Consider the following 27418-nt stretch of genomic DNA (forward strand, 5'->3'; position numbering starts at 1 on the left):
GTTCACTGAATAATTGGATTTTCTAGGAATTTCATATTAATTTACAAAAGTTTGTGATTACCAATGGGAGCCCATTAGTTGCTTTCTGAGAAGTTTGCCTTGGTTTATAATTAAAGGATCGATATCTGACGGTCATTTCATAAAACAAGGGTCGAAAACAACATTAGTTCTCCGAAAAAACTGGTCAAAACACAACAACCTTTCATCCTCTTAAATATTTGGGTATGTTTCTATCGGAAAAAACCCCGGAAAACTGTTTTCAGAAATAAGCAAACACTTGCCTTGTGTTGTTATAAAAACAGATTGGGTACTTTTCCTTGAATTATAGGTTAGCGATGACAGTACAGTACATGCGTTTGAGGAAGGACGATGATAAAATACTGGGATGCTTTGGATATCTCCATCTAGGAATCTAATCTCCCAAGTTGCTACAACATTTAACTATACATAAAAGCTTTATTTGCATTAATTTAGCTATGATATATCAATTATTTAAAATTATACCATTGAGAAACATGATAATGTAAACTTATAAACCGAATTTTCTTTTTACAGGTCTTGTACTCGGAAGGCCAAGGTCCAGAGAATTGTGGCGCTCCTTGGCAGTAGTTTGAAGTACTTACATTACTATTTTTTATGATTGATTTACACGTGTGTGAGATGTCCCCACATATTATTATTATTTAAGAAGGGCCTGATCATATAGATCATAGACTAAATCGTTTTGTAAGAGCGGCCTAATTAAATGGTCTTAATGGTGAAAATCATACTCTAGACATGTCAAGGTAAAACCCGCGTACGCAGATTTAGGACCTAGTCATCTAGATGCAAGATAATAAATTTAAGGTCTATAACGCGTTAACTGCCGGTTTTAGTGCCCTATCTAACGACCTATCCGGTTCAGTAAGCGATACGTACAACAAAACGAATGTTGGTTTCTTTCTAACGATTTTTTCCTTCTCAGGTATTGTTGGACCTTGAACAAGATATATTCGTAATTAAATTCAAGTGGCTATGTATTATTATTCAAATGAATACGTTGTTTTCACCCCGTATTTCTTTGTAGTAGCTGTTACATAACCAGATAACGAATAGGATATTAGGATCCTCAGACGACTTTACTTTTACCATATTCCTAACTTTTGTTTACTTGCATAATTGTTACTAGTCATGTTCAATAAAGCGATATTCTATCCAGCCTTCTTCACATTTCCCGACGTCACCTTTCAATAAAGTCACGAATCCTTTATCGATGTAGATAAACACCATTATATCGCAATTCGCGATAAATTCTTTGGCGGAATGCCCAATAAACAAGTTTATCGACGTCGATAACGAACCCGTGCCGAGGGGCAAGAGCCCATAAAAAAATCTCCTCGCAACAAGCGCGACATCAAGCTCTCTCCTATGGAACACCTGCGAATACAGGGAGACGTTTTTGACATGTGAATTCGTAGTTAGGGCTCGCACACATAACTGCAAATTCGCATCGCATCGCAAAATCGTCTTCCTCCAACTTGCAGGTGTATCATAAGAGAGAGCGTGACGTCACGCGTGTTGCGAGCCCGCATCGCGACAATTCGCGGTTTTGTGTACAAGCCCTTACGTGTGGGAGCTGTAAAGTGGACTCACCGAGCCGTAGTTCCCCGAAGTTGCCGCATCCTATCTTCTTGCCGACGCGGAAGTTGGGCCCCACCATGAGCACGCCCGACGATGACGTCACAGAGTGCCGTGACGTGTGCATCCCGCTGCTGCCGCCGCCGCGCGCGCCCACCGCGCCCGCCGCACTGGAAAAGTGGAGCTTATTAGATGAGGTTGAAGGGTAAGGATTGAGGTAGAAAAATGGCAGGGAAACTTGAGGAGTTACTATGATACCTAGGGACTTGCAGTTCGAAGAATGGTGGGCTTATTGGATGAGTGTTGAAGAGTCAGGATATTGGTAGCAAAAGTGCAGGAACACTTCCTTTCCTACCATCTTCGATTGGCAATAGGAGTATCAGAAACGGAGCTTATAAGAAGAGGAAGGGTCAGGACTGTGGTAGCAAAAGGTAAAGAGACTTGAGGAGTTAACGTCTCCTCTGGGGAATTGGACAATCAGAAATGGAGCTTATTAAAAGAGTTAGGGTCAGGATTGTGGTAGAGGCTGGTTACTTGAGGAGTTACCATGATATTTAGAGACTCGCAGCTCAACGTATCAACCATATGCTAATAGAGAGACTTTCGAGATCGGTGATTATACGGTGAAAATAGACACGTGTTCGAATCTTGTGAAATATACCAAGAGGTCTTTTTCCCATTACTACACTGCAGGTGAAGAATAATATTGGGAGAAAACCTGCACATCTCCGGAAACGTATAGAAACTAAGCAAGGGAGTTTGGACAGTATCGGCCTTACTACAATCCACGTAAAACATATGTGTCGCGGTATCAAATACGTTAACATCTGTCAAGTACAGTATAATACGAATAAAGGTTCCATTTCATTGAGCCAGGTGCGTAAACTACCACGCCCACAAATAGAAGAAAGCTTTCATGTTGGTTACAAAAGACAGATCTGTAAATGTACGTAAGGATTTAAAATTGTATTATAAACGTATGTACCCGAAAGGGTAGTCTGAGGTGATTCGACTCGCAAGTGACCTACCAGCAGGAGAAAATGAATTGAAGAAAGGACCCAAGACCTAGTAATGTTGATGTTTTGTTTCGGATTAGATTGACAACAGGTCTCCTATGATCATATGATAGAGAATGGATAAAGGTGATGGTAGAATTGGTCATTTTTTTTCATCCTCATTCCCAGAAACAAAAGAGAGGGGTACAAGAAAGACGAAAGACCATCCTCGTGTGACCTATTAGACGTAGACAATAATCTAGAACTAGATTCATGGACAATTACATAAACACGGTGACAAATCTTGTCTAACTGTAGTTTCATCACCGAACGTAGAAACAAAGGCAAGATCGATCGCTCGACTTCGGGTGAACTTTCGAGTGAAGTTTGTTGTTAGATTGTGTCAGAAGAAATCAAGCTAAGGTTAAATGTACATTATACAGTCTTACACTATGTTTGATTTAATAATAGTATTTGTTAAATAGTCAATTCATAAAATAAAGTTAATTGTAGTCACATCCTTTGAGCCTATTTATATTGTTTACGCAATTTCCAGTTAGTACAGAAAATGTATTATACATTTTTTTTATAAAGCATTTATTTTAAGTACAATTTAGATATCTTCTTATAATATCTGGTGACATTACGCCGCGGTCACTGCGAGTTTACAATTTATTTATAAATGCATACTACTCAAATTTACAATAAGAGCTATTTTACATTCAAATTTCTTTTTTATCAAAGAGCTGCTGCTCCCTTCCATCGCTGGCGACCTAATGCAGCGTCGTTAGCAAGATATTCATAATGCTGGGGGGTCACTCCCTAAATCTACGAACGAGCAAACGAGAATTGTCGCGCCATCGGCACGCTTAATACAACGAGACAGAGCCGTGGTTCGCTCAGCGCTCCGAATCGCTTAGGAAAAACAAAACTGCAGCGCTAACCATGACTCTCGTTGTATTGTGAAAATGTTTGTTCGTTAGTTCGTCGATTTAGAGAGTGACCCCCTGTATCCTGTTTTTTTTCAGCGACACAGAATGCACAACTTTTGCAAGCTTGCAGATTAGATCGTTGCCCGTGTACTACGGGCCTAACGTGTATTACAACACCCGCCTACACAGCGACTATTTTACACACAGGAACAGTAAAAACTTTATGGCTATGGCTGTCTGGAATGACATAATGCACCATGCAAGTGCGGGGACGGTAATTCAATATCATCTTCAATTTATTTACGACCTTCATGTATGAAAAGCTAATGCTTTTAAAGCAATATTTCTAGTCGGGGTCACTTTAGCTTCAGAAAAACCATGTTTTGGAAAGCTGCTGACTACTTTATCTTATTGGAATAAAAACGTAACGATAGCTCTCGATCGTTTTTTGTCAAGCTAGAGTAACCCTTCGAATTTTTGAAACTGAAGTCTAAAGTACTAAATCGTTAGTAAACCGCTAAGAAGACATGATGAGAAATTAAGAATAGCAGTGGCTGTTACAGATAAACAAAAACTGCACAGAGATTAGCTATCTTTAAATACTTTTTATTAATAAACAAACGCATACGAACCGTACACGTGGCAAACGGCAAAACATTTCGACGTCTCCCGTTTTAATTCCCACGATGCCGATTGTGTGAAAACAATTTTAAATATAGAACTCTCAAAATGCGGTTGATTAGTTACAATATCCCGAAATAGATGCGGCAAAACACTCTCTAGTTTGTGGCTAAACTGTGCCGAGTTGCCGAATTCCTTTCAGCGGATGAAATAAACAATGGCATAATTATTATAATATCAACGACGGAGTAACGTATTCTGAGGCACAAATATAATTTTAGAACTGTCAAAACCTAAATTCTTTGAAGAGAAATAACCCTTGGCTGTGGCGACATAAGAGAGACTTTTCTACAACAAAATATGCCATCAGAATCATCGCCAAACTTTATAATAGGAACATTTATCAATTAAAAGGGCTAATAACCGCACTAGCTGTTTACGCGTGACTACTAATATCGTTCAAAGGACTACGATTGAAATTTTCTATTCTGTAGGTACCTAGTTTATGCTGGAAGTTCATATATTTCAAATAACTAGCTACCGAATCATGTACCTACAAACGAAACCTACGTAGGTTCTGATAGCACTGTATTTATCTTTAATCAAACATTTTGATGATTGATAATTAGCTTATTTAAAATTGAACTGATTCTGTCTTAGATTAATAGTATACGAGATTCTGTATTTCTTATGGGGCAGTTTTAAGTGTTATAGGTAATAGTTATCAAATATTTTAAATTATTCAGTAGATTTTTTTGTTCAATTCTATTTCAAACATTATAGTTATATTTATACTATCGTTACAGACAACTGTAGTTTTTTTTTGTATTTATACCAAGTTTACCGTTTAATAGTTTACGCGACTTGTTTACAAAAGCCAGCTTATTCTCAGATACAATGCAGCGCCCCTAGTGGTCACTATGATCAACTGACATGTTGGCAGATGAAAACGTAAACATTTCGGTTTGTGTAAATTATCAATACTTACATTAAGCACATAGCAGAAAGACCGACAAAACAGGAGACCTACTATTTCCTAACGAAATACTTAGTTGAGACCTATCGGTATGTTTATAATATGCAATGTGTGAGATTAGAAACTTCGTGTAATTACACTCCTCCTCTCCTTATACAATAAATCTGTGAATCGGCTGGTGGTAACTAATAGTCACCTATAAACTATTAGGTCAAATCCCTAAATAAAATTCAATTTCAGCATACTTTGCATGTTGTACCTAATATACACATAAAACAGTGAGATAGAGCCTAGCTATCTGACTAGGTACCTAAGTGACAAGTTAGTGTATTGATAAACCTATTAATACTGAAGAAGTAAGAACATGAAAATTTTATCAGATACTTTTTATCTGATCTAGCGTTTGAATAATACATTTTGTAGATTAAATCAAAAGTAACAAGTGATTTATTATGAAATAATTTTGTACGAAAGTGAAAAAAAACTGTAACTCCTACAGAAAACGTAAATGGAAAAAACCCTTAGGAAATATATTATTAAATCGAAACTGCAATTTCAACACTACCCCTAGAAAATTCCATATCATTATGCTACATGTATTTAACAGAATTAAAATACGGCACAGATGTTTATTTTGTAAAGACGCTTGCATGTTGCATGGAGGCAGCCGACCGACTGTGTGAATCATACCTGTCAAATGCATTGAATTGTGCAAAAAAGTGAAAGTACAAGCTGCCGCCAAAAGCATAGCACAAAGAGACCAATTTACCTAACTGCCCAAGGACTCAATCTTGAATTAACAACCATTGACGTCTGGCCAATAATTGGTAGGTACTATTGGTAGGTAAGTAAGTACCTACAATATGTATTACCCTTTTCTGATTACTTATATCAAGGTGGCATTAAGAAGTTATGACCACAGATTTGTTTTGTTAATCGAATTAAGTATCTATTTTATGATTTTGTTTTTAGTGAATTTAAAGCTCATTGTAAGGGACTAATTTTATAACTCCTACCTTTTCATGTGCATTGATAGAATAAGAAATACAACAGCTCATTCTAACACTAAATGGCCTTAAATTCTAATTCCATATTTTAAAAAATATACACACAGCTTTTTCTATTTGTACTCCTGCGTGGGGCAAGCAGGTGCATTGTTTCACCAACAATTCACTATTGTTGTGACCACCAACTGACCAACTAACGTTATTATTTAAGATCAATAAACTGTTACCATAAGGAATAAATATTATAAACAGTAGGTAATATGAATACTATTTTACATACTTTTTTCATTTTTCATAAGTATTAGATTTCATTTTAATTTGATTTGTTTTAATTTTATTTTAGACATTCTTAATAAGTAGATTTTTTATTTGTATATATTCTTAATTTATTTTTAATTTCATGTGTGATTCATTTAAGTAATTTAGGTTTGTAAATATATGTATATTATAATTCTATTGTACATGGCTTTAAATATTGTATATTTTAGTTTTTATTTTAGTTTAGATTTTGCATGTTAACAATAATTTTATGTTTACGATAGTCTTTTTGAATGCTGTTGCACGCCTGTAATTGGTGCATAGATAGAATAATAATACCTTTAATTATGTCTTGATAATGTATGATCATATGTGCTGTTGGCGTGTCTATTTTTGTAAAATAAAAAATAAAATAAAAATAAAATACTTCACACACATTTTGACATAGTCAGCAACATTATAAGAATGATTGTATGTCATATTAAATTATTATACTGGACTTTTTCTAATGCACCCTTTATTAAATTTGAACAATACTATATTGGATTACAATTCAGTTTCTGAACGATTTTGTTTTGAAACTATAGAACTACTGATGGAAATTAAATTTAACCATTGGCTAACAAATCAAACAGAAATGAAATTATATTATATCTTGGAAGGATCCACTGTTAGCCAGCTAACAGGTTAATAAGTTAATAACCATGTACACAAATAGGATACTAAAGCCTCTAAAGTGTAGAAGTTGGACAGAAGTATCACTACTGGCTTGCTACAATATGTGTTTATAAAATTACTGAGCATGTCACCAATGTGAATAGAGAAATCAGTCAGCATTACCTGTGTTTGAAAAGGCTTCCTATTAGCAACTTAGGTAGTAAGTATAGCTCCACTAGCTAATCAGTATTACATCCCACTTACATTCTCCGTTTATGGAAGTTTCTATCCATTTATTGTTACACATATTTGTAAAACATTCTTCTGAAACTTCATGTATGAATTCATGACCTTATGACAACAAAGCATAAGAGGCCCACTAGATTTAATTTATTTTAGTTTGTATGTGATTGCAAGTCTATTTTCTATGTGATATTATGTTCTGAATTAATTATGTTAGTAAATACTTTCAAATGCAAAGAAGTTGAGGAGTTTTATACTCATAATAAAAGAAAAATGTATAGCATGTTAAAATGCAAATATCCATGCCATGGCTAATGTCAGTAATCTCTTTTGAAAATACTGAGAAATGATAGATTGGTATGTATTAAATGTTGTTTAGAGAATAGTGTTTTAATAACATAAGCTGTACATGATTGAAAATGCAAGAGTGGTGATAAACTTAAGTTTTTATTAAGAGGTATTATCAGTAGAGTGAAGATAGATGCAAGACATTCAATTATAATTATATTTATAAATAGTTGTACAGTAATTGTGTTTGTTATCAATAATGCCGTCCTGTAGCCCTCTTCACACCTCACTATAGATCTTTCCTGGCTTATGTTTTAAACAGCAATCATTAACTTATTATTTTGCTTTATAGGATGAGGAGTGAAAATAATCTGTTGCAGCAACTGCGAAATGAAAAATTATCTAGGAAGCAGATATTTCTCATAACTAGGTACAAAGCTATTCTTTCTATACATTTGTAGATCTTAGACTACTCACTCATTATCATCACTAACTTAAGTTACCTATTAATTAGTTGCTTATGTTGAAAGGAAGACTATAATAGCCAATCTATACTGAAAGGGACCGGAAGTAGGGCAGTAAGTTTTTGGATATTACCTAGATACAGGGTTATTGGTGGACAAAATCAGTATAAATGTTGGAATCATCTGTGTTACATAAAGCTTTATTTTACATTGAATCCAGTATAGTTTGGATCACTACTGGTGCAAAATGATGCAACAATTTCATCTATTTACCTGCAGTCATGAAATTTGTTTACTTCCATCCATTGCCATCCTTGAGCGGTTTCAGACAAAAACATTGAGACGGATACTTGGGATACCATGGCATATAGCAAACAATCTCATGTATATGGACTTAAAGATACCTACAGTGGCAGAGGAAATAAAGAAAGCCAGCCTGACCTATCAGTCACGACTTTTCCATCACCCTAATGAGCTCGCATCAGCACTGCTAACAGATAATGCGCCGAAATTTACACGACTTAAGAAAAAGAACATACTTGAACTGAAATTATAGTGGAACCTTCCCATGAATGGTAACAAAAAAGGAGGATGGAGGTCAATGCTGGGCCTCACTCTGCTACTACAACAACCCAAGGAGATACAAAGTAGAGAAAGAGATTGCTTATTATAGCCCACTGCTATAGATTGCAATGATGCAAACAAATGAAAAGTGAAAAAAAAAAAAAAAAAAACTTCCATCCATTGAGCAAACAAGCAATAACATCAAAAGTATATGACCCTTGTTATAGCCATTAAAAACTGTAATGTAGTGCAAAGTATACATACAGGTATAGCAAAGATGTTCAACAGAAGTATTTACACGGCATCATGAGGGTGAGCAACAAAGATGTCATATTTCATGGTACACATCCCGTCACATAAGAAGATCACTGAGAAACAGTAATGGGGATGTGTTTGCATGGGTGCAGTTGTGACTAAAATTGCTGGCCTATTCTTTTAAACATTAGGTATGTTAAATGTAATAATTATTGTAGAATGTAAAAAGGTACATTTTGGAAGCTATTCTGTAGAATATGTAGTTACATACATGCATAGGCACCGTATCTTTTTATGTACTGCAATGTGTACATCACAGTGCTTTCACAATAAATAAGCCAACAATGAAGTGAAGATCCCAAGATTGTAAACAAACAAATGCAGCGATTCAGTTTGGATAGTAACCTTGCAAAAAACTAGATAAGTAGGAACTTGGCAGACTGAAAGCAGTTCAGTGTAAAACTACAATATCATTTAACTGGTTGAAACCTGTGAAAGCCGACACAATTCAAAATCTATTCTGTCTTGCCCATGGAAGCAAAGCTGAGTTATAAATGAATAAATTTTTCTTATGATATCTTCAATGGGTTGCATATGAGCCTCCTCACCACCTAATTTACCGAAATTGGCAGGTTTATTGTTAGATTGCAGTGGTATTGGGAATATAAAGAGGTTGGTGGGTCATAATGGGCAGAGAGGAATAGGGAGTCACTAATACACTAGCAGAAAACTAGTAAAACTAGTCTAATAACTTCATGTTCTACTGCGGAGGACAACACAGGGCAGAACACAGCATTGGGTGTCTGTGTACAACTTCTTAGTCTACCATAATCATTACACATCAATTTCAGATGAACCCTTACCTAGAATTTCGTTTTTCTTCAGTCGCTTTGTCCTTATTGCCTTTTGTATTCATAATACTAGGTGAGCGGTGCAGGCTCTAGGCCCCACGCGTGTGTCACTCGAGGAGCCCCGCGTCACGCGCGCCAGCCCATGTCACCACGGCACGCGGCTCCAGACCAGGGCACCGGACACACTCTCCATACCACTGTTTCACACTACGCACTGCACCAACACTTTCACCCTTTTAATTTTACGTTTTTTTTGACGCTGCACCACGTTCCAATAGTTTTACAACTTCACTGTGTTTGAATTTATCTCAAAATCATTTTTGTTTCACTGCAAACCGAAACACTGAGGCGATGTCGGCGACGGTTGTGGCGGAACACCTACCAGGGGAACAGAAGATGCAGGGGTTGTTTAATGATGTTACGATTTAATAGAGTAAAGTGGATTAGAGAGGAATAGAGGTCGCCGTGCCAATGTTATGCTCATTGAAGAGTAACAACAAGCTATGTGGGTGTTTCTACTAACACTTTTACTTGAGCAGATGTGTTTTCGTAGAGCCAGTAATAAATGGAAATCAACCACTTACGAACACGAAGAATAGTTATTGCAGTTTCCTAGGTGTAAAGGAATTACAAATAGTTATTCTAATAATGACAGATCGCCAATAAAGTGGGAAGTCCGTGTATTATAGGTCGGGCTAAAATGGTTTTGAAATACAGGAACTTTATTGCACGGGGCTTGTACAGTAGAATATCAAAAAATATGAAAACAACCAAACGGATTTGTAAATTAGGTTTTCCTATGATTAGTCACAACGACGTCGCCGAAACATCAAGTGGACATTTGTCCTGATAAAAAAGTTTAGGTTTTGTAATGGCCACCAATGAAACACTCTACACTTTACCGAGTTGAGATTTTGTACAACTAATTGTACTATTTAAAACTTTAATATTAAAGTAATACAGCACAAGAATACGATACATTACCGATACGGATAAATTATATTTTATAAAATTACTAAAACTCAAAGAAATCACTGATCGCCATTCGGCGCATGCGCAAACTTGCAGAGCTAGTGTTGCCATAAGAAAAAAACATTATTACGAAAAGTAGAATATTTTGTATGAAAAAGAATATGGGTCAATGACTCCTTTCTAACCTACCTCATTTAAACCATAGACAAAAAATATCTATAGAATTTATAAAAACATTGAAATGTCCAAGTTGTCCAACCAAAATCTAAATGAAAAAGAAAATATACAATAATAACTTTATCGATCAATAGTACGTTTTATATGGAAAAAATATGGAAAATTATTAGTGAATAATACATAATATCGAATAACAGGTCCTTCACTTTTTTTTCAAGTAAGAATTTAACACTTAGGTAATCTAGATATAAGATTTTGTTGCTAGTCGCACTTAGATTACGACTTGAATCTACAAATTCAAACCGCTAATGACCTGTAGGTACCACCTAACGTTACGTAGAGCCTATAAAGGGTTGAATTTAATCAGTGAATTCGCGTAGCAAAGGCCTTTTAGCACTTGCTCTCAAACATTTCACACCACCGTTGGGCACGTTATTTGGGATATGAGTGCATATAGGTATAATAGGTACCTCACGGTTTATACTACTTTCCTAGGTTAAGCCAAGCTTTGATAAAATGTATTGGTTGAACATTTACCCACTACCCCTTTTTGCGAGTTGTTCTCAGTACGTCGATTCCCATGATGTCGAAGCGATGTTCTCCCTAAGCCCACGATATCAATTTCCCACCACGTCGAACTTCCATTACGTCGAATTCCCGCCACGTCGACTCAATTTGATTATTGTATACAGTCAAGTAAGAAAGTGTTTAAATTAAAAAAAATTTTTTACTCAGTCAGCTATCGATAGATATAATACCTCGTTTACATTCAGCCGAAGTGAGCAGGGAAGTGGGCAGGGAAGGCGGCAGGGAAGTGGGCAGGGCAGTGTGTAAACGCGATACTTCTCATGCCGCTGCCATTGCCACTCGCGCTGCCCGGCGCTCCCCTAAATGGCGGTTTTTTGTGCGGAAGTCAAAGGACCGGCAGCGCGAGCGGCAGTGCGTGTTTACATTCAGCTCCGACGCTCAGTACTCGCCGAGCGCCTGGAGGAGGTTCACTTGTACTTAAGTTGATTGTCTAATAAATTTCGGGGTTTTAACATTTTTTATCAAGAGCTAATTTCTTACGTACTATGGGTACATTCGAGTAACGCATGTGTCTTTTGTTTCTACTACGGATAGTGATCGTTTAGGTAATTGCAACGACTGAACCGATTTTAATGCATCAGATAATGTTGTGTCGCTCCTTAGTGGTCGTTTCATTTTTCTGCCTATTCATTTTTTCTCCCTATATAAAATGAGACCGCGGCCGATGTAATTATTTCGACGTCTGCCATTGCCGACACTTGAAAGCGAAGTGAGTGGTAGGGCAGTATGTAAACACACACTCCTCTCGATCCTGCTGCAGCAATATTTAGGGAATTATTGCCGGCAGCGCGAGGGGCAGCGGCAGGGGCTGAATGTAAATGGGGTATAAGAGTTATGGAAACGGGCAATAAGTGCCGATTATCGACCGACCCGACTGTCAGATGTTTTCAAGCTTGCCGAAGGGTTTACAACGTTTACTAATGGCTAATTATTCGAAAGTATTTGTAACGTTTATAATTATTTTTCGTTTATGCACGGTATATCCAAAATTTTGCGAGAGTATGGAGAAGCCTAATGTATTTGTCAAATTGTAGTAGTTTTTTATACAAAACAATGGCAACATTTTTAAAAACTGTTTCTTGTTTTTTTAGGCTAAAATGCGATGGAGTTACACCCTCAAATCCAACACAACAAAATCAAAATCAAACATAAACATACTAAAATATATAGATAAGCACAACCATATCGAAATGTGTAGGTATAATAATTTCGGGATCTGCAAATGCAAACTTTTATAATACTTGTAAATGTAAACGAATAAGTACTCAACTACTTCAATGTTTGAACTCGTTAAAAATTAACCCATGTCTTTGAAACCGTAGATAGCCTGTAAAATCACAACTTTAAGGGTGCAACCGTGGTGCACCATGACTACTCACATACCACCTATGTTTAAACTAGCAACTGGGTAGGTACAGGTTTTAACATCCGAACAAGTCTGACAGCTTGGATAGTTTTTGCCCTTGACAATAACGGGTTATTACGGGTTACATTCTCCAGAAACAGCTGTTGCACTCACCATGGCCAGCTTTATTCGACGAACCCTGTAGTTACTGGCGGGAATTCTCTGATATTGCATAAATTAGCTTTCGACTGCACTTACTTAGGTACTAATTTTAGATGTTATGTAAATAACAGATATAGTATTAGTTACATGCAAATAGGTTGTCCTAACGTGTCCTAACTAAAAACCTACTTGGTCCATCTCCTTACCTACCGGATGTGGGGTTTTCGGAAACCGGAAGTGGATGTTAAGTGTAATAATGACAGTACTTACATGGTTTGAACATCAAAATACTACCGTAATTTAAACGGAATCTAAATCTAATCTATCTAAATCTATTTGGTAAAATTACTTACAATTTAGTATAGTACTTAACTATTTAGTTATTTATTTCATGGTAAGTAAGTATACAAAAAACTACGCGATCTATGTAAGTATCTTAAACATAGCTAAGATAGGGAAACATCAAGATTAACATTTAAACATGTCTCTTGTAGGATGATTCAAAAGTGGTGTGTAGTTGTTTCACCTAACTAACGCACTAAGCGAGCAGTACCTAGGTATATTATAATAGGTATCCGAAATGACTAGTTTCATTCAGTATCGTCAGACCATTCTATTCTAGCACTTATAGCCGAAACATTGAAACCTAGATTTCAATGTAGGTGTAGTTCAATAAACCTTGCTCTTGTTTGCAGAACGATGAGTTTCCGAGCGCTCCAGCCAGTCACTTCAAAAACTCAGTAACATAGCGTTTGCGCGGCAACACAGACGTGGATTGCGTTGAAAAAAACAAACAAGTGACAGTAAAAACAAAAGAAAATTCCTCGATGACTTTATGGTATGTATTTTCAGCCATAAAGATTTTATAATCTTCGTTTTCTTGTGGAAATTGCATGTTTTCCGGTGCAGCAGTGAAATCTTTAGATTTTGATAATGAAAAATATTATGTTCAACCTCCGAATACGACCGTAAACAAACCTGTTTAGCTGTGTGCTTAGAAACTTGCTCTACCAATAGTCCCCACAGTTCTTTGTCTTCATAAATGATATACTTACTAATCTTACTGCATTAGGCAGTTACCTACCTAAGTATAGGTACTTACCTACTTCACTAATTAACCTGCCAGAAATAAGTCAAACATTCCAATTCCGTGTTTATTGCAAATTACTTTACATAAATAAGAGAAGAGACTGTAACAGTAGCTAACATGACTATAGTCAATCATTTTATTATCATATCAACATCAACAAATACTTACCTATCTATTGTAACAAACATAAACATCTTATGCTTACCGGTACCTACCAACTTCCTCAGTTGAAATTTCTTAATAAATCTGAAAATGTACAATCGCACATAATTTATTAAGTATCTCTGGATGAATCGATTAGTGGAGGGAGAGCGGTTGGCTCACTGCCTATAAAACCAAAGAGGTCACGGGTTCGATTGCCGGGACATAATAGGTATATTATTTACGCTCGGGTCTTGGTTATCCCAAAAAAGTAATGTCAAGAGGCTTTCAAACGTTATTAAACACCTGTTAAACGTGGCATATATATTTTTTTGTATCTGTAGTCTTTAGCTATGACATGAATTTTGTATTTGGGTGGCATTATGACATTTCCTGATTTGCTGTGGTACCTACCTAGGTAGTTAATTACCATCTAATGCTATAGGTGAACTATTACGAACTCGAGCTAATCAGTACCTAATCATCTTGTAATCCAGTAAATAGTGGCCTAGGTAATCTAACAACCTAGGTATGAGTAATGCAGGTGACAATCTAATCGCCATAAGATAATTGCATACCTATACGGAACGATGTAGGTACTTTACGTATGTTCATCGTATTACCAGCTGTAATTGAAACCATCACTTCACTATTTACCTATAAATATACAATATAATATATTACTTATAGGTAAATGACTAACGTCACAAATAACTCTGCACATATAGTATATGGCATTGTCAGCGGTGTGTAACAAATAAATTATCTTAGGCGGGTAGCCGGTAGTGGTTGGATGAGGAAGGCCAAGGACCGAGTGTTGTGGCGCTCCTTGGGAGAGGCCTATGTCCAGCAGTGGATGATTATAGGCTGATGATGATGATGATGATGATGTGTTTTAAAAAAGGCCTGTTTTGATAAAGCATAAGGATGTTGCAAAATTCATCCATTGTATCTTTCCAGTACACAGCTAAAGCCATTGTCTTTTGGTGATTACTTCGTGTTGAAACTATGTAACTTCACATTGTCTTTAAATACGTAAATAGTTCATAAAGGTACCATACCATCCCAGATCCCACCCATCAAAATTTTTAAAATTATGAACCAGCGGTATATCCAGTGTAAAACTTACCTAATAACATTTTCTGAACAATCCTCTGATCAATGATCATCATGCACAGAGGACAGTAGAGATCATGAAGGCATGAGTAATCTTTTACTTCCAAAGGTTATCTGGTGCAGATTGCTTTAAGCAACAAGGCTGCCTTTTTGTACTGTTTTCTTTTTAGTTAATTGTTTGTTCATATAGTCAATTGTTGTTTTTTGTATTCCCTTTTGGTGGGAATAAAGAGTATTGTATTGTATTGTATGCATTATGTTGTTGATATAATTTCCTCTCCTTGTAGATAAACAATGTCGGAAGCACGAGACCCCGAGGAAGTGCAGAGGCAGCTGGCGGAGCTGAAGCAGTGGGTCGCCGGCCAGCCACAGCTACCCAATGATTTAGGTAATATTCCGCCATCATTTATGAGATTCTTCTTTTCCTCCTTGAGATATAAGCGTCCACCTTTTGGCATCGTACAAAACGGACGCATCGCATTCAGTATTCTTTGTATAGAAATTCACACTATTGCGTCGCCACTTCATCGGCATTGTTCACGCCGTTTCTCCATACACTTGTATGGAGAAACGAAATGTAAAAATGAAAATACGTTTGTTCCGATATGTATAAAATACGCTTACCTTTGCTTGGATAGATTTTCCGAGCATCGCTGACTTGATTTTACTAGCAATCATTATTTATCAACAAGGTATGAACATGTCCTGCTACAGACCACTACAAAACAGCCTTGACCTTGGAATAAATATTTTTTATTATCATCCGAAAAAATTGATGCATAAAAACCAGAAAACTATTTCCTTATCTAGCCGTATAATTTAACAGCAGCTCTCGGAATGATGCTACCTATAAAACTAAAATTGGCGTTGCTTGAAATGACCGGTAGTATATCGTCTGTAAATGTATACGCATATACAGGGCAGATTTTTATCTGTGACGCCCCAGGTACTACACCCATGATACCACGTAATTATCATTACGGGACCAACACTGAAATCGCGAAATTACAGCTCGCACCCTTATTCCAATACCGTAACTATCCAAAAAAGTTAGTATACATTCAGATTAGGCATCCAATCCAAACCGTCACCATACAAAAAAATATATACCTAGTGACGGTATTGGAATAAGGGTGCCCGCTGACCCAACGTCAACGACACTGATAAAATTTCACCCTGTATGTCCATTTGCACGAAAGAAGCACCTAGTCACGACAGTGCTCAGTATGACAAGCGGATCGTTACTGTAAGTAGTTGTACCTAACTACTTGTAACTACTTCCTGCAAGCCGTGATCTAGGCACTAGTCACTAGACAGTCATAGCGTATGATATCTAGAGACCTGTAGCGAATGATATCTGCTGTCGCTATGTGAAGTGGCAGGTGGATGTGACCATATGACGTCAACGACCAATAAAATATTAAGTATATTTTTAAAGTGAGTATTTTCGTAGGTATGATACGATGTAAATACTCTGAAGTGGTTAGTTTCGCCTAGATTGTCGCGTGTGGCTATTTTACTTTATTTTAGTTGAAATAAGTACAACTAAATGAAATGAAATGAATGAAATGAAATCCATCCAGATGGTTGAACAATGTATGCTACAGAAAATATGGTTATGCTTATGTGATGGTACCAGACTGTAGAGAATAGGTACACTTAATATATTTACCGGAGTAATGATAAATAATGAAATAAACGTGGGTAATCTGTATGACTACTCTGAGAGTTAATTATTTAAATGACGTTACACGCTACGTTGCCTTCTAACTAACAAGTAGACAGAGGGCATTCACTCCCAGTGGGTTGCCTGCCTACTACTATGCATTTATGCCAAAGAAAGGTTGTTACAAAAATATTCCTCTAAATTCTCATTATCAGTAACGCTCTACGATGGTTCAACATCAGCCTAACGTTCAATGCTTGTAATAAATCACTATCATATCATACTACGTACTTTAGCTTTTTTAGGAAAGGAGAGAAGTTTTTCATTTTACACACATGTTGTAAAGAGTAATAAAATGGTATTGCCAGTACAAGTTTTAATTGCAAGTTCAGTTGTGCACAGCAAATTGACTTAGGCTCTCAAAATACGCATCCAAAATTACCCCAGCCATATTATCTACCCACCAACGTCACCCCCTCTCATTCCAGGTGACAACCTGCTGACGAGGTTCCTGCACAGCTGCTACTATGACCTGGAACGAGCCAAGACGGCCATCAACCTGTTCTGTACCATCCGTCTGAACTCGCCTGAGCTGCTGAACAACAGGGACCCTGAGAGTGAGAAGATACAGAAGACTCTGAAGATTGTGTAAGTTGTTTTTCTGTGGTTTGTCTTTAGGGATTACTGGGAGAGTAACTAGTGTGCAGGGTTTTGCAAAATTGGTAAGTATGGTGTAAGAGAGGCGGTTACTCAGCTCATTATTATGTACAACTTTTCAACCACGACTTTTGAAAATGCGTAATAAAAACTCTATTGCAGTTCAAAGTCACGTAAACAAAAAGTTTATATTACGGAGAAGCTAAATATTATAAGTATTCGTAAATTTTCGGAAGTCGTTGACCAAACGTCGTTCAGAACGATACTCTGAAATCATCCCCTTTTGGTTTACTTTACCACTTGTGCAACTTCCTGTATATAACTTAATAACTTTGTGATCTCTTCATAAAAAAATAACAATAAAAACGGTAGTCGAACCCGGAACTGCACTGCATCCGTATAGTGTGGAGGGATATTTTTATCTTACCTCAGGTCACAAGTCATGACTTTATCACACCGCCTAGTTTATTCACACCCAACTATCGCGATCATATTAGAATTAGTTTAAGAATTACGTCTATGCTGGCAGTACAATAAAACTTTACATAGTACTTATTATTTAATAACGAATATCCTGTTATTAGTATTGATTACAAACTGTATAAACACTAGATATACCAATTACATGCACGATTTAAATAGAACAAGACAACCCAGATATGAGGGTAGACATACATAATCTTCATCATCATCAGCCCAACCGAGTCGTAACGTAACCATCGAGTGCTGAGAGATCCTCCCCAAAACTGCAATACAATATAATTATGAGCACTGCCTACGACCCTCTTCTCTCTAATAATCAAACCAACATCGTAGCTAGCCGTAGTGTCAATTCACACAGCACTCACTTTTACAGATCCGTGCATAAGTGTTTTTGCACGGATCTGTAAAAGACACGACTTACCTACGCATTCTGTAAATATTTAGATTCTTTTAAAACTGATGCTCAGTAAGCCGAAAGGGAGTGACTCAGGGGGGCATTCTGCCACCTCTGTTATGTCTGTAACATGACTCACCCCCTATCACCTTTCTTTACCAACTTACCCTTTCTTAACCCTCTTTTTACCCCTTCCAGCAACCTAGCGCAGCTCAAGATCTCTGGCAACCGCAACCTCTGGATCTGGCAGCTTAACGACCCCGGTCTCGAGCGCTACGACTACGTGCAAGACGCTCGGCTCTTCTTCCTCAGCACGGACGCGTGGCTGTTGAATGAGACGCATCTGGAGGACGCCGATGTGGTGCTGATGGATGTGAAAGATATTAGTCTGAAGTTCCTGGCCAAGTTCAATGTGTCGGTGGCGAGGAAGCTGTCGAAGTATCAGGAGGTGAGGTGTTTTTTTGTTTTTTGATAGCTGTACTTATAATGAAGTATATACTTTTATTCAGTGAGATTAACATAACCTGTTAACTAGAATTTAAAACTGCAGTTTACACCGTAGGAGCACTATATATAGTCTACAAAATTAAATTCTGTCTTTTTAAAGACTGAGGAACATGTCATACGAACTCACCTTGTTTTAATAACTTAAAGTTTTATTAATTGAAATGCCCACTGAATGGAATTAAGTAGGGGCGAATATGCATTAAGGGAAGGAGATCTGTGCCCCAGCAAAGGGGACGTGATGAGTCGTGATGATTATGCAATAAACTCAAGCAAAAGAAGGTTAACAAAATGTAATCATATTTTTCAGGAAGCGATGCCGATCAGGCTGAAACAGATCCACCTGGTGAACGCGCCCCCCTTCATCGACAAGATCCACGCGCTCATGAAGCCCTTCATGAAACAAGCACACATCGATATGGTATGATGTTTATGCTGTTAAATTTTTCTAAGCAGTAATTCTTGCAAAAGTGTTATAGGTACTAAGCTGAAAGGGACATTCTGAATAATTTTTTCGCGAATTTTCTGAATCACCCTTTTAGCCTATTATACCACTTTTGCAACACCTGTAAATTTATAATTAAAGCACATTATGCTGGATAATAGGTATAGGTATATCTGCAAGCCTTTCGCACCCGTTGGATTTTATCATGATAACAAAAAAGCAGATTTTTATCCTGAATGTCCATCGGAAAATCTCGTAAGGCAATGCGAAGCTTGTGGAAAAGCTAGTAAACGTTTTCTCTTTTTGTATGGACGAGTAAGTGCTATACTCTCCTCTTAATATAAGTAGGTACTTATTTATAATAAAAATACTATTTCACCTTCAACCTTACCTACGGAATCAGAATTGGGTTAAACCAGGGTCAAACATAATGATTATTTGTCACATTGGGCAAGAAAAATGGGTTCGCAGCACAACAACAAAAGAAACCGCAAACTGTAATAAATCATTATTCATTATGCAAGAAGGCTTTGTGGCTTGACGGTTGTCGGGTTACCCGAGTGTAGCTAACTGATTCTCATAGAACTTTACGTCTGTTTAATGTTTTACTGTACTTTAAACTGTAAACAGGGTTATTGATAATCCAGTTTCAATGCAGTTATTTTCTATTTTAAATCCGATATACCACCATTGTACATAATCTTAATATCCTTATACCTATACCACAGTGAAACAAGATATACGATATATATAGGGTATCAAGTTGCGAATTATAAAGTCGTAAGCTGTAAGAATGTTCCCTGCAGGTGGATGGTCATGAAATAGAGCGACTGTCTACATTTTCGCTTCATTTGAAGACAGACACGGGCCCCGGACTAAATTCATCGGTATAGACAAATTTGTAAATGCTGAAAAGTAGATGAATATTATGTAGCCAAGATTGTACCTATAGTATCGTCATAAGACTCATAAGTAATTTTACACTTTGTCGGTATCTTGCGTAATCTTATTGAAAATGAAGTAGTTTTAGATTTACATATAACAGTTTACGGAAAAAAACGTATTCGTTGGATTATTTATCTCAAATTGGTAATAAGTAACAGTGACAACATTCGATAGCTCTCATTATAAACTGTCCATTAGCCCACTACAACCATCTCAACCAAGTACCTACATTATCACTAACGATCCCACTTTTCCACCGCCAGATCCACTTCCACTCGCCCAAGTCGGAGACTCTGTTCAACTTCATCGACAAGGAGGAGCTGCCTGATGAGTACGGCGGCACGGGCGGCAAGATGGCCGACCACATGAAGCGGGTGCTGGAAGTCATACACCAGAAGAGGTGAGTGTTTAGTGTAGATAGATACTGTGGAATTTTGCCAGAATATGGCCTGAAGCCAAACTGATTCTCAGCTAGTAGGTTTTGTGTTTCAAGGTATGAGATACATAACAGCGAGATTGGTCTATAATTTGTCATTAGTACCTACTTACATGAAAGAGGACAAGAACCCGGATCTTCAGCATAGCAGTCAGGGTGACTAACAAATAAACCATTCGGTCGTGGTGTCAGAAAGCGGATCTAGATATTGCTGGTGGAAGTTAACCAGGAAATTTACTAAATCCAGGTTTACATTCTGGGGCCAGCTTAGCGTCAATTCACACGTACCACAACCACACCACGGCGTTGCGGCAGCGACAAAATGTCGATGTGGTTGTGTTGTCGCTGTCTTTGCGATGTGGTAACCACGTGGTCGTATGCATTTAATAGGGAGAGGAGGTGGCCGCGGTGCCGCCGCCGCGTGGCGGCGTTATGGTTGCGATGTGGTCGTATTACACAGGTGGTCGATGACAACGGCAAAATGTGGCACGTGTGAATTGGATTATTCATTTTCAATACAAAATATACGCCCGACCACACGGCGTGGTTGTGGTGTGCTTGTGGCTGTGGTGTGGTTGTGGTACGTCTGAATTGACCCTTAGAATCTTCTTCTTATCGTGTCGATGGCAAACACTAGATCCGATCTGGGGTTTGTCACCGTGGCGAAAGGAAGCCAGTCACAATAGCGTCAGTCGCTGTTAGCCTAGAAGAATAGACAGAATATAAAATTATAAGTAGGTATAATGAAATTAAATTTATCAAAAGCCGTGAAATACTCGCTTACCAAGTAAACCAAGTTTTGTTTATCATTCATAGACCAGCTGTACCTTCGTATCTATAGCCATCTATAGCTGAAATTAACTGAAACATGTGTGAATATTCACATTGGTTGAATGTGCGAATCTCTGTGATGTCGTCTAAATATAGCCGCGTATTGATCCGGGCGCGGGCTGACGACGACACTTACATTGTGTGAGACAGAATATACTCTTGTGTCCTCTTTACAAGGCAGATGCTGGTGGAATGGACGTTTTTTGCTTTCTTTTGTTTTTTTCTTTGTTTAACGCTCGATCTTTGATACAGTAACGTAGATTCTCCAATGACGACTATTTAACAATAAAAGAGTATCTATATAGTTAGCTGTAAAATTGATTATAAATAGGTACCTACATAATATATCTGTCGCAGGCAACTGGTTTAATCTCCTGTTTGATTGAACCACTAGCCCGTTCATTGGATGGCGCTGTTCAGTTGTATGACTAGGCCGAACGTTGATTGTACAAGCGTCACAAAACGTCCAACTAGTTAGCTGACTTAAAATCAGTCAGGTGGTGAATAAAACAAATATGGCGTCTAACAGGTAACAGCTGACACAAAAAGCACCTATATTGTTAGTTTTTTGCAAATAAATTAGCTTTAAAGTGCGTTATTTGTGTTAAAATAGTGTGACAACATGGATTTACCTATTAATACGCCGCGGGCGGATAGTTTCAAAGAAAAAAAGTGGCGAAACTGGATAATTATGAACAACAATATGAATGTACGTTTATTGTTATTGTTTAGTTAATATGTGAGATAAGAGCTTTGTAACATAGTCTTTTTGTTGACTCTTGTCTGGTGATGTTCACCCTAACCAGACATTACAAAGTTGCTATACTATATCCCATTCAACGACTTCGCTGAATGACGTTCAGTCAAGACGTCGAACGTTACAATCAACGACTTGACGAGTTGTCCTTTAGTCATACAACTGAATAGCGCCATCCAATGAACGGGCTAGTGGTTCAATCAAACAGGAGATTAAACCAGTTGCCTGCGACATATCTAAGCTTAAATAATACGTAATAATGACTAAAACTAACTGATGTTCAGTACAGCGAAATCCGCACAATTCAGCAAAACGAGTTGGTCATTCGGATTTCAAATAATACTTTAAAACACTAACACCGTGTAAAAAATATCAATTTTGTTTTCAGGGAGTTCCTAATCAAAGACAACCTGTGGAAGGCGATAGACCTGAAGAAATCTGGCAAAGAGAGCAAGAACGACGTACCTGAAACATTGCCGTCTTTCAGGAGTCTAGCTATAGACTAGACCACACCTAGTATTGATGAATACTTAGGGCGTCTTGCACAACAAAGTTAATCAAAATTAAATCTATGACCTCTTGCTCTGACATTATACTGTTATAGCAAGAGACAAACTATTTAATTTTATTTAACTTTGTTATGCAAGTCACCCTTAAAGTACACATTAAACTATCCAATAGATAGGACACTATCATACCCTGATAACACTTACCGAGTTAAGTGCTGAGACAGTATCTTAGGCATTGATGACTCGTTCAATAGAAAGTAGTAGTGTTCGGCCGAGAATACTGTCTCGCCATTTTACTCGGTAGGTGTTATATTAAGGTATATCAAGATAATAGAGTTATCGCAATGTCTAACAATTGAGCAGCTTATAAAAGTTATGTGTAACTCCCTATCTGTGAATATTTAATAAACTGCGGTACCTCATATCTATTGGATGGAATAACAAAGTGCTTAACTAAGGCTGTGTATCAAGGAAAGAGATGTGTAGTACATTTTCCGAAATTCGTAAAAGTGTTTACATTGGCCGGTATCCAATGAAATGCGATTGATATCGACGAATAGTGACACTTTGAACTACATTTCAAAATTTACACACATCTCTAGCGCAAATACAACATTCACATAATTATGTATAATTTTCCCTGAACGTCTATAGGCGTCATAAAAATTTAACATTATACTACATACTACTTCAATAAGTATGTTAAGATTTTGTCTAAAGATCTGATTAAATTCTACGGAGAGAAGATAATGAAAATGGTTTTCAGTTCTACCAAGACTTTGAAAGATATAAGATCAGAATCTTGTAGCTCTATATCTAAGCTGTGATAAAGATTGACTTAGCTCGAGAGTGTATTAAAAGGAGTATACTTACTAAAAAGATGTTAAGAAATGAAATGAAATTTCAGAATATTATGTAATGGGGGACCATTTGGAAATGAAAAAAAAAATACTTATATGGATATGGCTCAACGTTAAAAACTTAAAAAGTATGAAAGCCGATCTCAGTTACAAATTGTATGCATCACTATGTGATATTCCTTGCCAAGAAGCTGTAGGTATATAAATACATATTATTTATATACATGCAAATATGAACACTAAACACGCATAAGTTTTAAAAGGACTAGATAAAGTTTTAGGCTTTAAAATGATATCGTTACTTTACTTTTCAGGTTTTTTTGGGATTATGTAAAAAAACATAATGTTGGCACCGAGCCTTTGTAGCACAAAAAACATTCCTTTTCGACATTATTATTGTATACCTACCTAACTACTAACATATAAGTAGGTATAGTTAACTTATTATGTACAACTTGTATTAATTTTGAGATACTTAGGTACTGTTTGATCCTTACCTATTTATTTATACAATTTTACTTTTTGAATTTACATTGTGGGAAAGTGTTACAATAAATAATGTATAATATTAACTCAGTAAGTTTTATTCAATCCACTTGCATTCCAGATAACTGTGGCTCTTGCAATTTAAAATTTTATAAGTACAGTGCCACAAACTTATCTGTTCCGGTGACAGCTCACGTAAATGTCTGATATTTCTTCATGCTATAAGATTTTAAGTTTGCTCGTATTGTTAATTCGCTCTTGCGGTGTTAATAAACCCATCTAATCTTACAATACACAATATACAATTCATTAGTAAGTAATGAGATATGGATCAATTTAGTTCGCTCTCACCGGAACAGATAAGTTTGTCGCACTGTATGAAATTATGTCACATTCACATCTATCTTTTTCTATTGTTTTTCATAAACCTGCCGACATAGAACAACTAATAAACTCAACTAATACTCAATGCCTGCCCATAGAGAAAATAATACTTCGTTCTGCCGATGCCGCTTCTTTTAATTTTGCGGTCAAAATAAAACTGCGTCGTCAAAAATAACTTTAAAAACGTCAACGACACGTGGTGTTCCCAGGCGGTCACCCATCCAAGTACTGTCCACGCCCGAAGTTGCTTAACTTCGGTGATCGGACGAGAACCGGTGTTTTCAACATGGTATGGACGTTGACGATCACTTCCGTAAAATTTGTCACCATTTTCCAATCTTACCTACCTGAAATGATAGATTTTACTTTAAGAGGACAGTATACCTTCGCGATTCTAGCGAAATAGGTATTTAGGAAAAGATTTATTTCCACTTGCGCTCTCATGCCCCGGGAACGTGTGCGATAGAGATGCACTGCTGAACGCGACTGACAATAGGTACTTTTCTTAATGAAATTTTGGTTTCGGGAGAAAACGTTTTACACTAACTAAATATCAACCAATCTTTTAGATTTTGGTGTCAATCGCTTCAGCATAATATATTCTAGGTTTATAAGTTTCGCGTGTTAAAAAAAATACATTGTTATTGTTCAACCAACGGCTTGATTCAACCCACAAAAATTCCGTATTTGGGGTGCTTATAACTTTGTAACTATAAAAAATTTCGGAAAAAGAAAAAGCTATAAACCTAGTTATTCCTTGTGTCAATAACATACTAAAAAATCCTGGAGATTGGATAATATTTAGAGGTAGTAAAACGTTTTCTCTTTTTGTATGGACGAGCAAGTGCTATACTCTCCTCTTAACATCCCTATTTGTTATTTATTATCAAAAACAACACACAGCTAGCACATCCTATGTAGCACAAACGTACCTATACCTCTAGTTCCGAACTCTCCTTGTATTTCTACTGATTCACTGAAAACGTGTTAAAAAGGAGTGACCACCACATCCTCGGCATTTTTTAGATGTGCACATGGAGGAATTTTAACAGAGTAATTCCAGAAGGCAGATTAATGTAATATACAGCTAAATATGAGTACCCCTTTTTGCCCACCGTACACCTCTCGTGATCACCTGGGTAGCTGGGTATACCTATAGTACCTACCTAATAGTATCGAACTTTGGCACAGCTATTTTGTAGCAGGTTTAAAAGTGAAGGCATGTTTCACTATCATTTTCACGGTGAAACCATAATGAAATGGTTCAACAAATGACTAGGTACCACCGAGCAAAAATGTTCTTGACACAAATTATTTTGGCACCTTCAAGGCTATTTAGGGAAAGTTATTTTTTTAATAACTCATTCACCTCCACTATAATCTACAGTTACATCTCAACAGAAAAAAGGGCAGCAATTTTTCTTTGTAATTTCCTGACACAAAACTAAGGAGGGCTAAAATTTAAAAAAAAAAACTCTTATACATATTTTAATTGTTGCAAAGTTAGCGATGTCTGAGTCTACCTTAAGGGTCTGCAAGGGGGAATCGAGGGTTGGCATTGTCATAGAATTATGTAGTAAACGATGCTCTACAACCTTGAAAAAAATCACACAGGTAGCCGAAGAGTCTAGCTAGGTGCTGAATGATTCGAATTCAAGTAAATGATTATGGATAACTGTAAATAAAATTCAGAATATGACGAAAAACCAGAAAATCACACTCCCGTATTGTAACAACTTTGTCGTAATTATTAAGAATTTTCATATGATTTTTATCATATTATAAAGTTAAAGGCTTGGACTAGGCGCTAAATACCTTGTTTTTTAATAAACACACACTTATTTTGTGTAAATTAATCCCAAACTTGAGCAATTTTTTTCCCTCAAATCTTCATACAAATATCTATGGCGGCTTTCTGTGTTATAAAATCATAAACACAAGTGACGTTTGACTCAGTTGGCCGCTGGCCTCCAAAGAAGGGTCACGTCGGTTTAGGCAGCACTGACAGCTCGCGATCTTATCGTGTACAGATACAAAATCACTGCACATTGGTTGTCATTGCACTTTTTCAACTTTTATGACACCAACATAATTTGATTTGAAATTGAGGAAGCATAATTCTTCCAGTATATTCAATATATTAAATTAAATTAGATAGTGTGCAATATTCTCGTGACATTACAGTCTCGTAAAGGTCTGATGAGGAGCAGGAATATAGCGAATGGATCTAAGTGATGACAATACGCACGAACATTAGGTTAGGGATCAAAAATACAGTCTCTTGGTGCTGGTTGAGGTATGGTCTCGTGAGGATCTGATGAGGGCAGTAACACGGTGGTGGCTCAATTTTATTTCAAAGATGTTAATAGCTAAAGGCATCGAGTTTAGGCTATTAAGTATGTTTTTCAGAGAGAGAGAAAGAGATTTTATTTTTCCTCTGGATGTGTTAGGTTTACTGGGTTTACTAAGTTCATTCTGTTAATGTCATCAAGTTGTTATATGTTTATAAGTAATAATTATTTATTAACAAAATGCTGTTGGTTCTCCACGAAAATGTAAAAATAAAAATAAAATAAATAAAAATAAATTCGTAACGTAAAATTGTCAATGACGGAATTTCTTCTATAGACAGTAGCCACAAAAAAAACAAACGATAGATGGCGTGATTTGAAGATAAAGATACATTTATTCGACACATAGACAGCAACAACAAAAAAAATACAGATTTAAAGAAAAGAAACA

The 27418-nt window shown here is 36.8% G+C and overlaps 2 protein-coding genes and 1 non-coding gene across 16 annotated transcripts in view; 1 reads left to right on the forward strand and 2 right to left on the reverse strand.

The window, feature by feature from the left end:
- LOC105390945 (casein kinase I) overlaps positions 1-10847 on the reverse strand; it is a 42545-nt gene extending 31698 nt beyond the window's left edge. For 3 of the 11 annotated variants that reach the window (XM_048628594.1, XM_048628592.1, XM_011562323.3), the window contains exons 1-3: positions 10313-10480; positions 9741-10106; positions 1633-1787 (exon numbers count right to left, since the gene is read on the reverse strand). In XM_048628594.1, coding sequence (XP_048484551.1) covers positions 1633-1787; positions 9741-9793 — 208 coding nt within the window. In that variant the 5' untranslated portion in view covers positions 9794-10106; positions 10313-10480. Of the gene's footprint in view, positions 1-1632; positions 1788-9740; positions 10107-10312; positions 10481-10712 lie in introns of those variants that run through there. The other 8 variants (XM_048628598.1, XM_048628596.1, XM_048628595.1 and 5 more) reach the window with 6 other exon arrangements.
- Positions 10848-10934: 87 nt separating this feature from the next.
- On the forward strand, positions 10935-24378 carry LOC105390949 (alpha-tocopherol transfer protein-like). 4 transcript variants are annotated; one of them, XM_048628599.1, is made up of 10 exons: positions 10935-11094; positions 13668-13810; positions 15607-15707; positions 17474-17633; positions 18718-18967; positions 19334-19444; positions 20275-20355; positions 20677-20813; positions 22826-22966; positions 23090-24378. In XM_048628599.1, the coding sequence occupies exons 3-9, from the start codon at positions 15614-15616 to the stop codon at positions 22941-22943; spliced, it is 951 nt and encodes a 316-aa protein (XP_048484556.1). In that variant the 5' UTR covers positions 10935-11094; positions 13668-13810; positions 15607-15613; the 3' UTR covers positions 22944-22966; positions 23090-24378. The 4 variants fall into 4 exon arrangements, with proteins under 4 accessions (XP_048484556.1, XP_048484559.1, XP_048484558.1 ...); XM_048628601.1 differs by having other exon boundaries at positions 10941-11074; XM_048628600.1 differs by having other exon boundaries at positions 10946-11113.
- Positions 24379-24860: 482 nt separating this feature from the next.
- LOC125490245 lies at positions 24861-24979 on the reverse strand. The gene has a single exon (XR_007267568.1). It is a non-coding gene; the product is annotated as a 5S ribosomal RNA (ribosomal RNA).
- Between the last annotated feature and the right edge of the window lie 2439 nt (positions 24980-27418).

The sequence above is a fragment of the Plutella xylostella genome, chromosome 21 (genome assembly GCF_932276165.1).
Source record: "Plutella xylostella chromosome 21, ilPluXylo3.1, whole genome shotgun sequence".
NCBI classification, from domain to species: domain Eukaryota; kingdom Metazoa; phylum Arthropoda; class Insecta; order Lepidoptera; family Plutellidae; genus Plutella; species Plutella xylostella.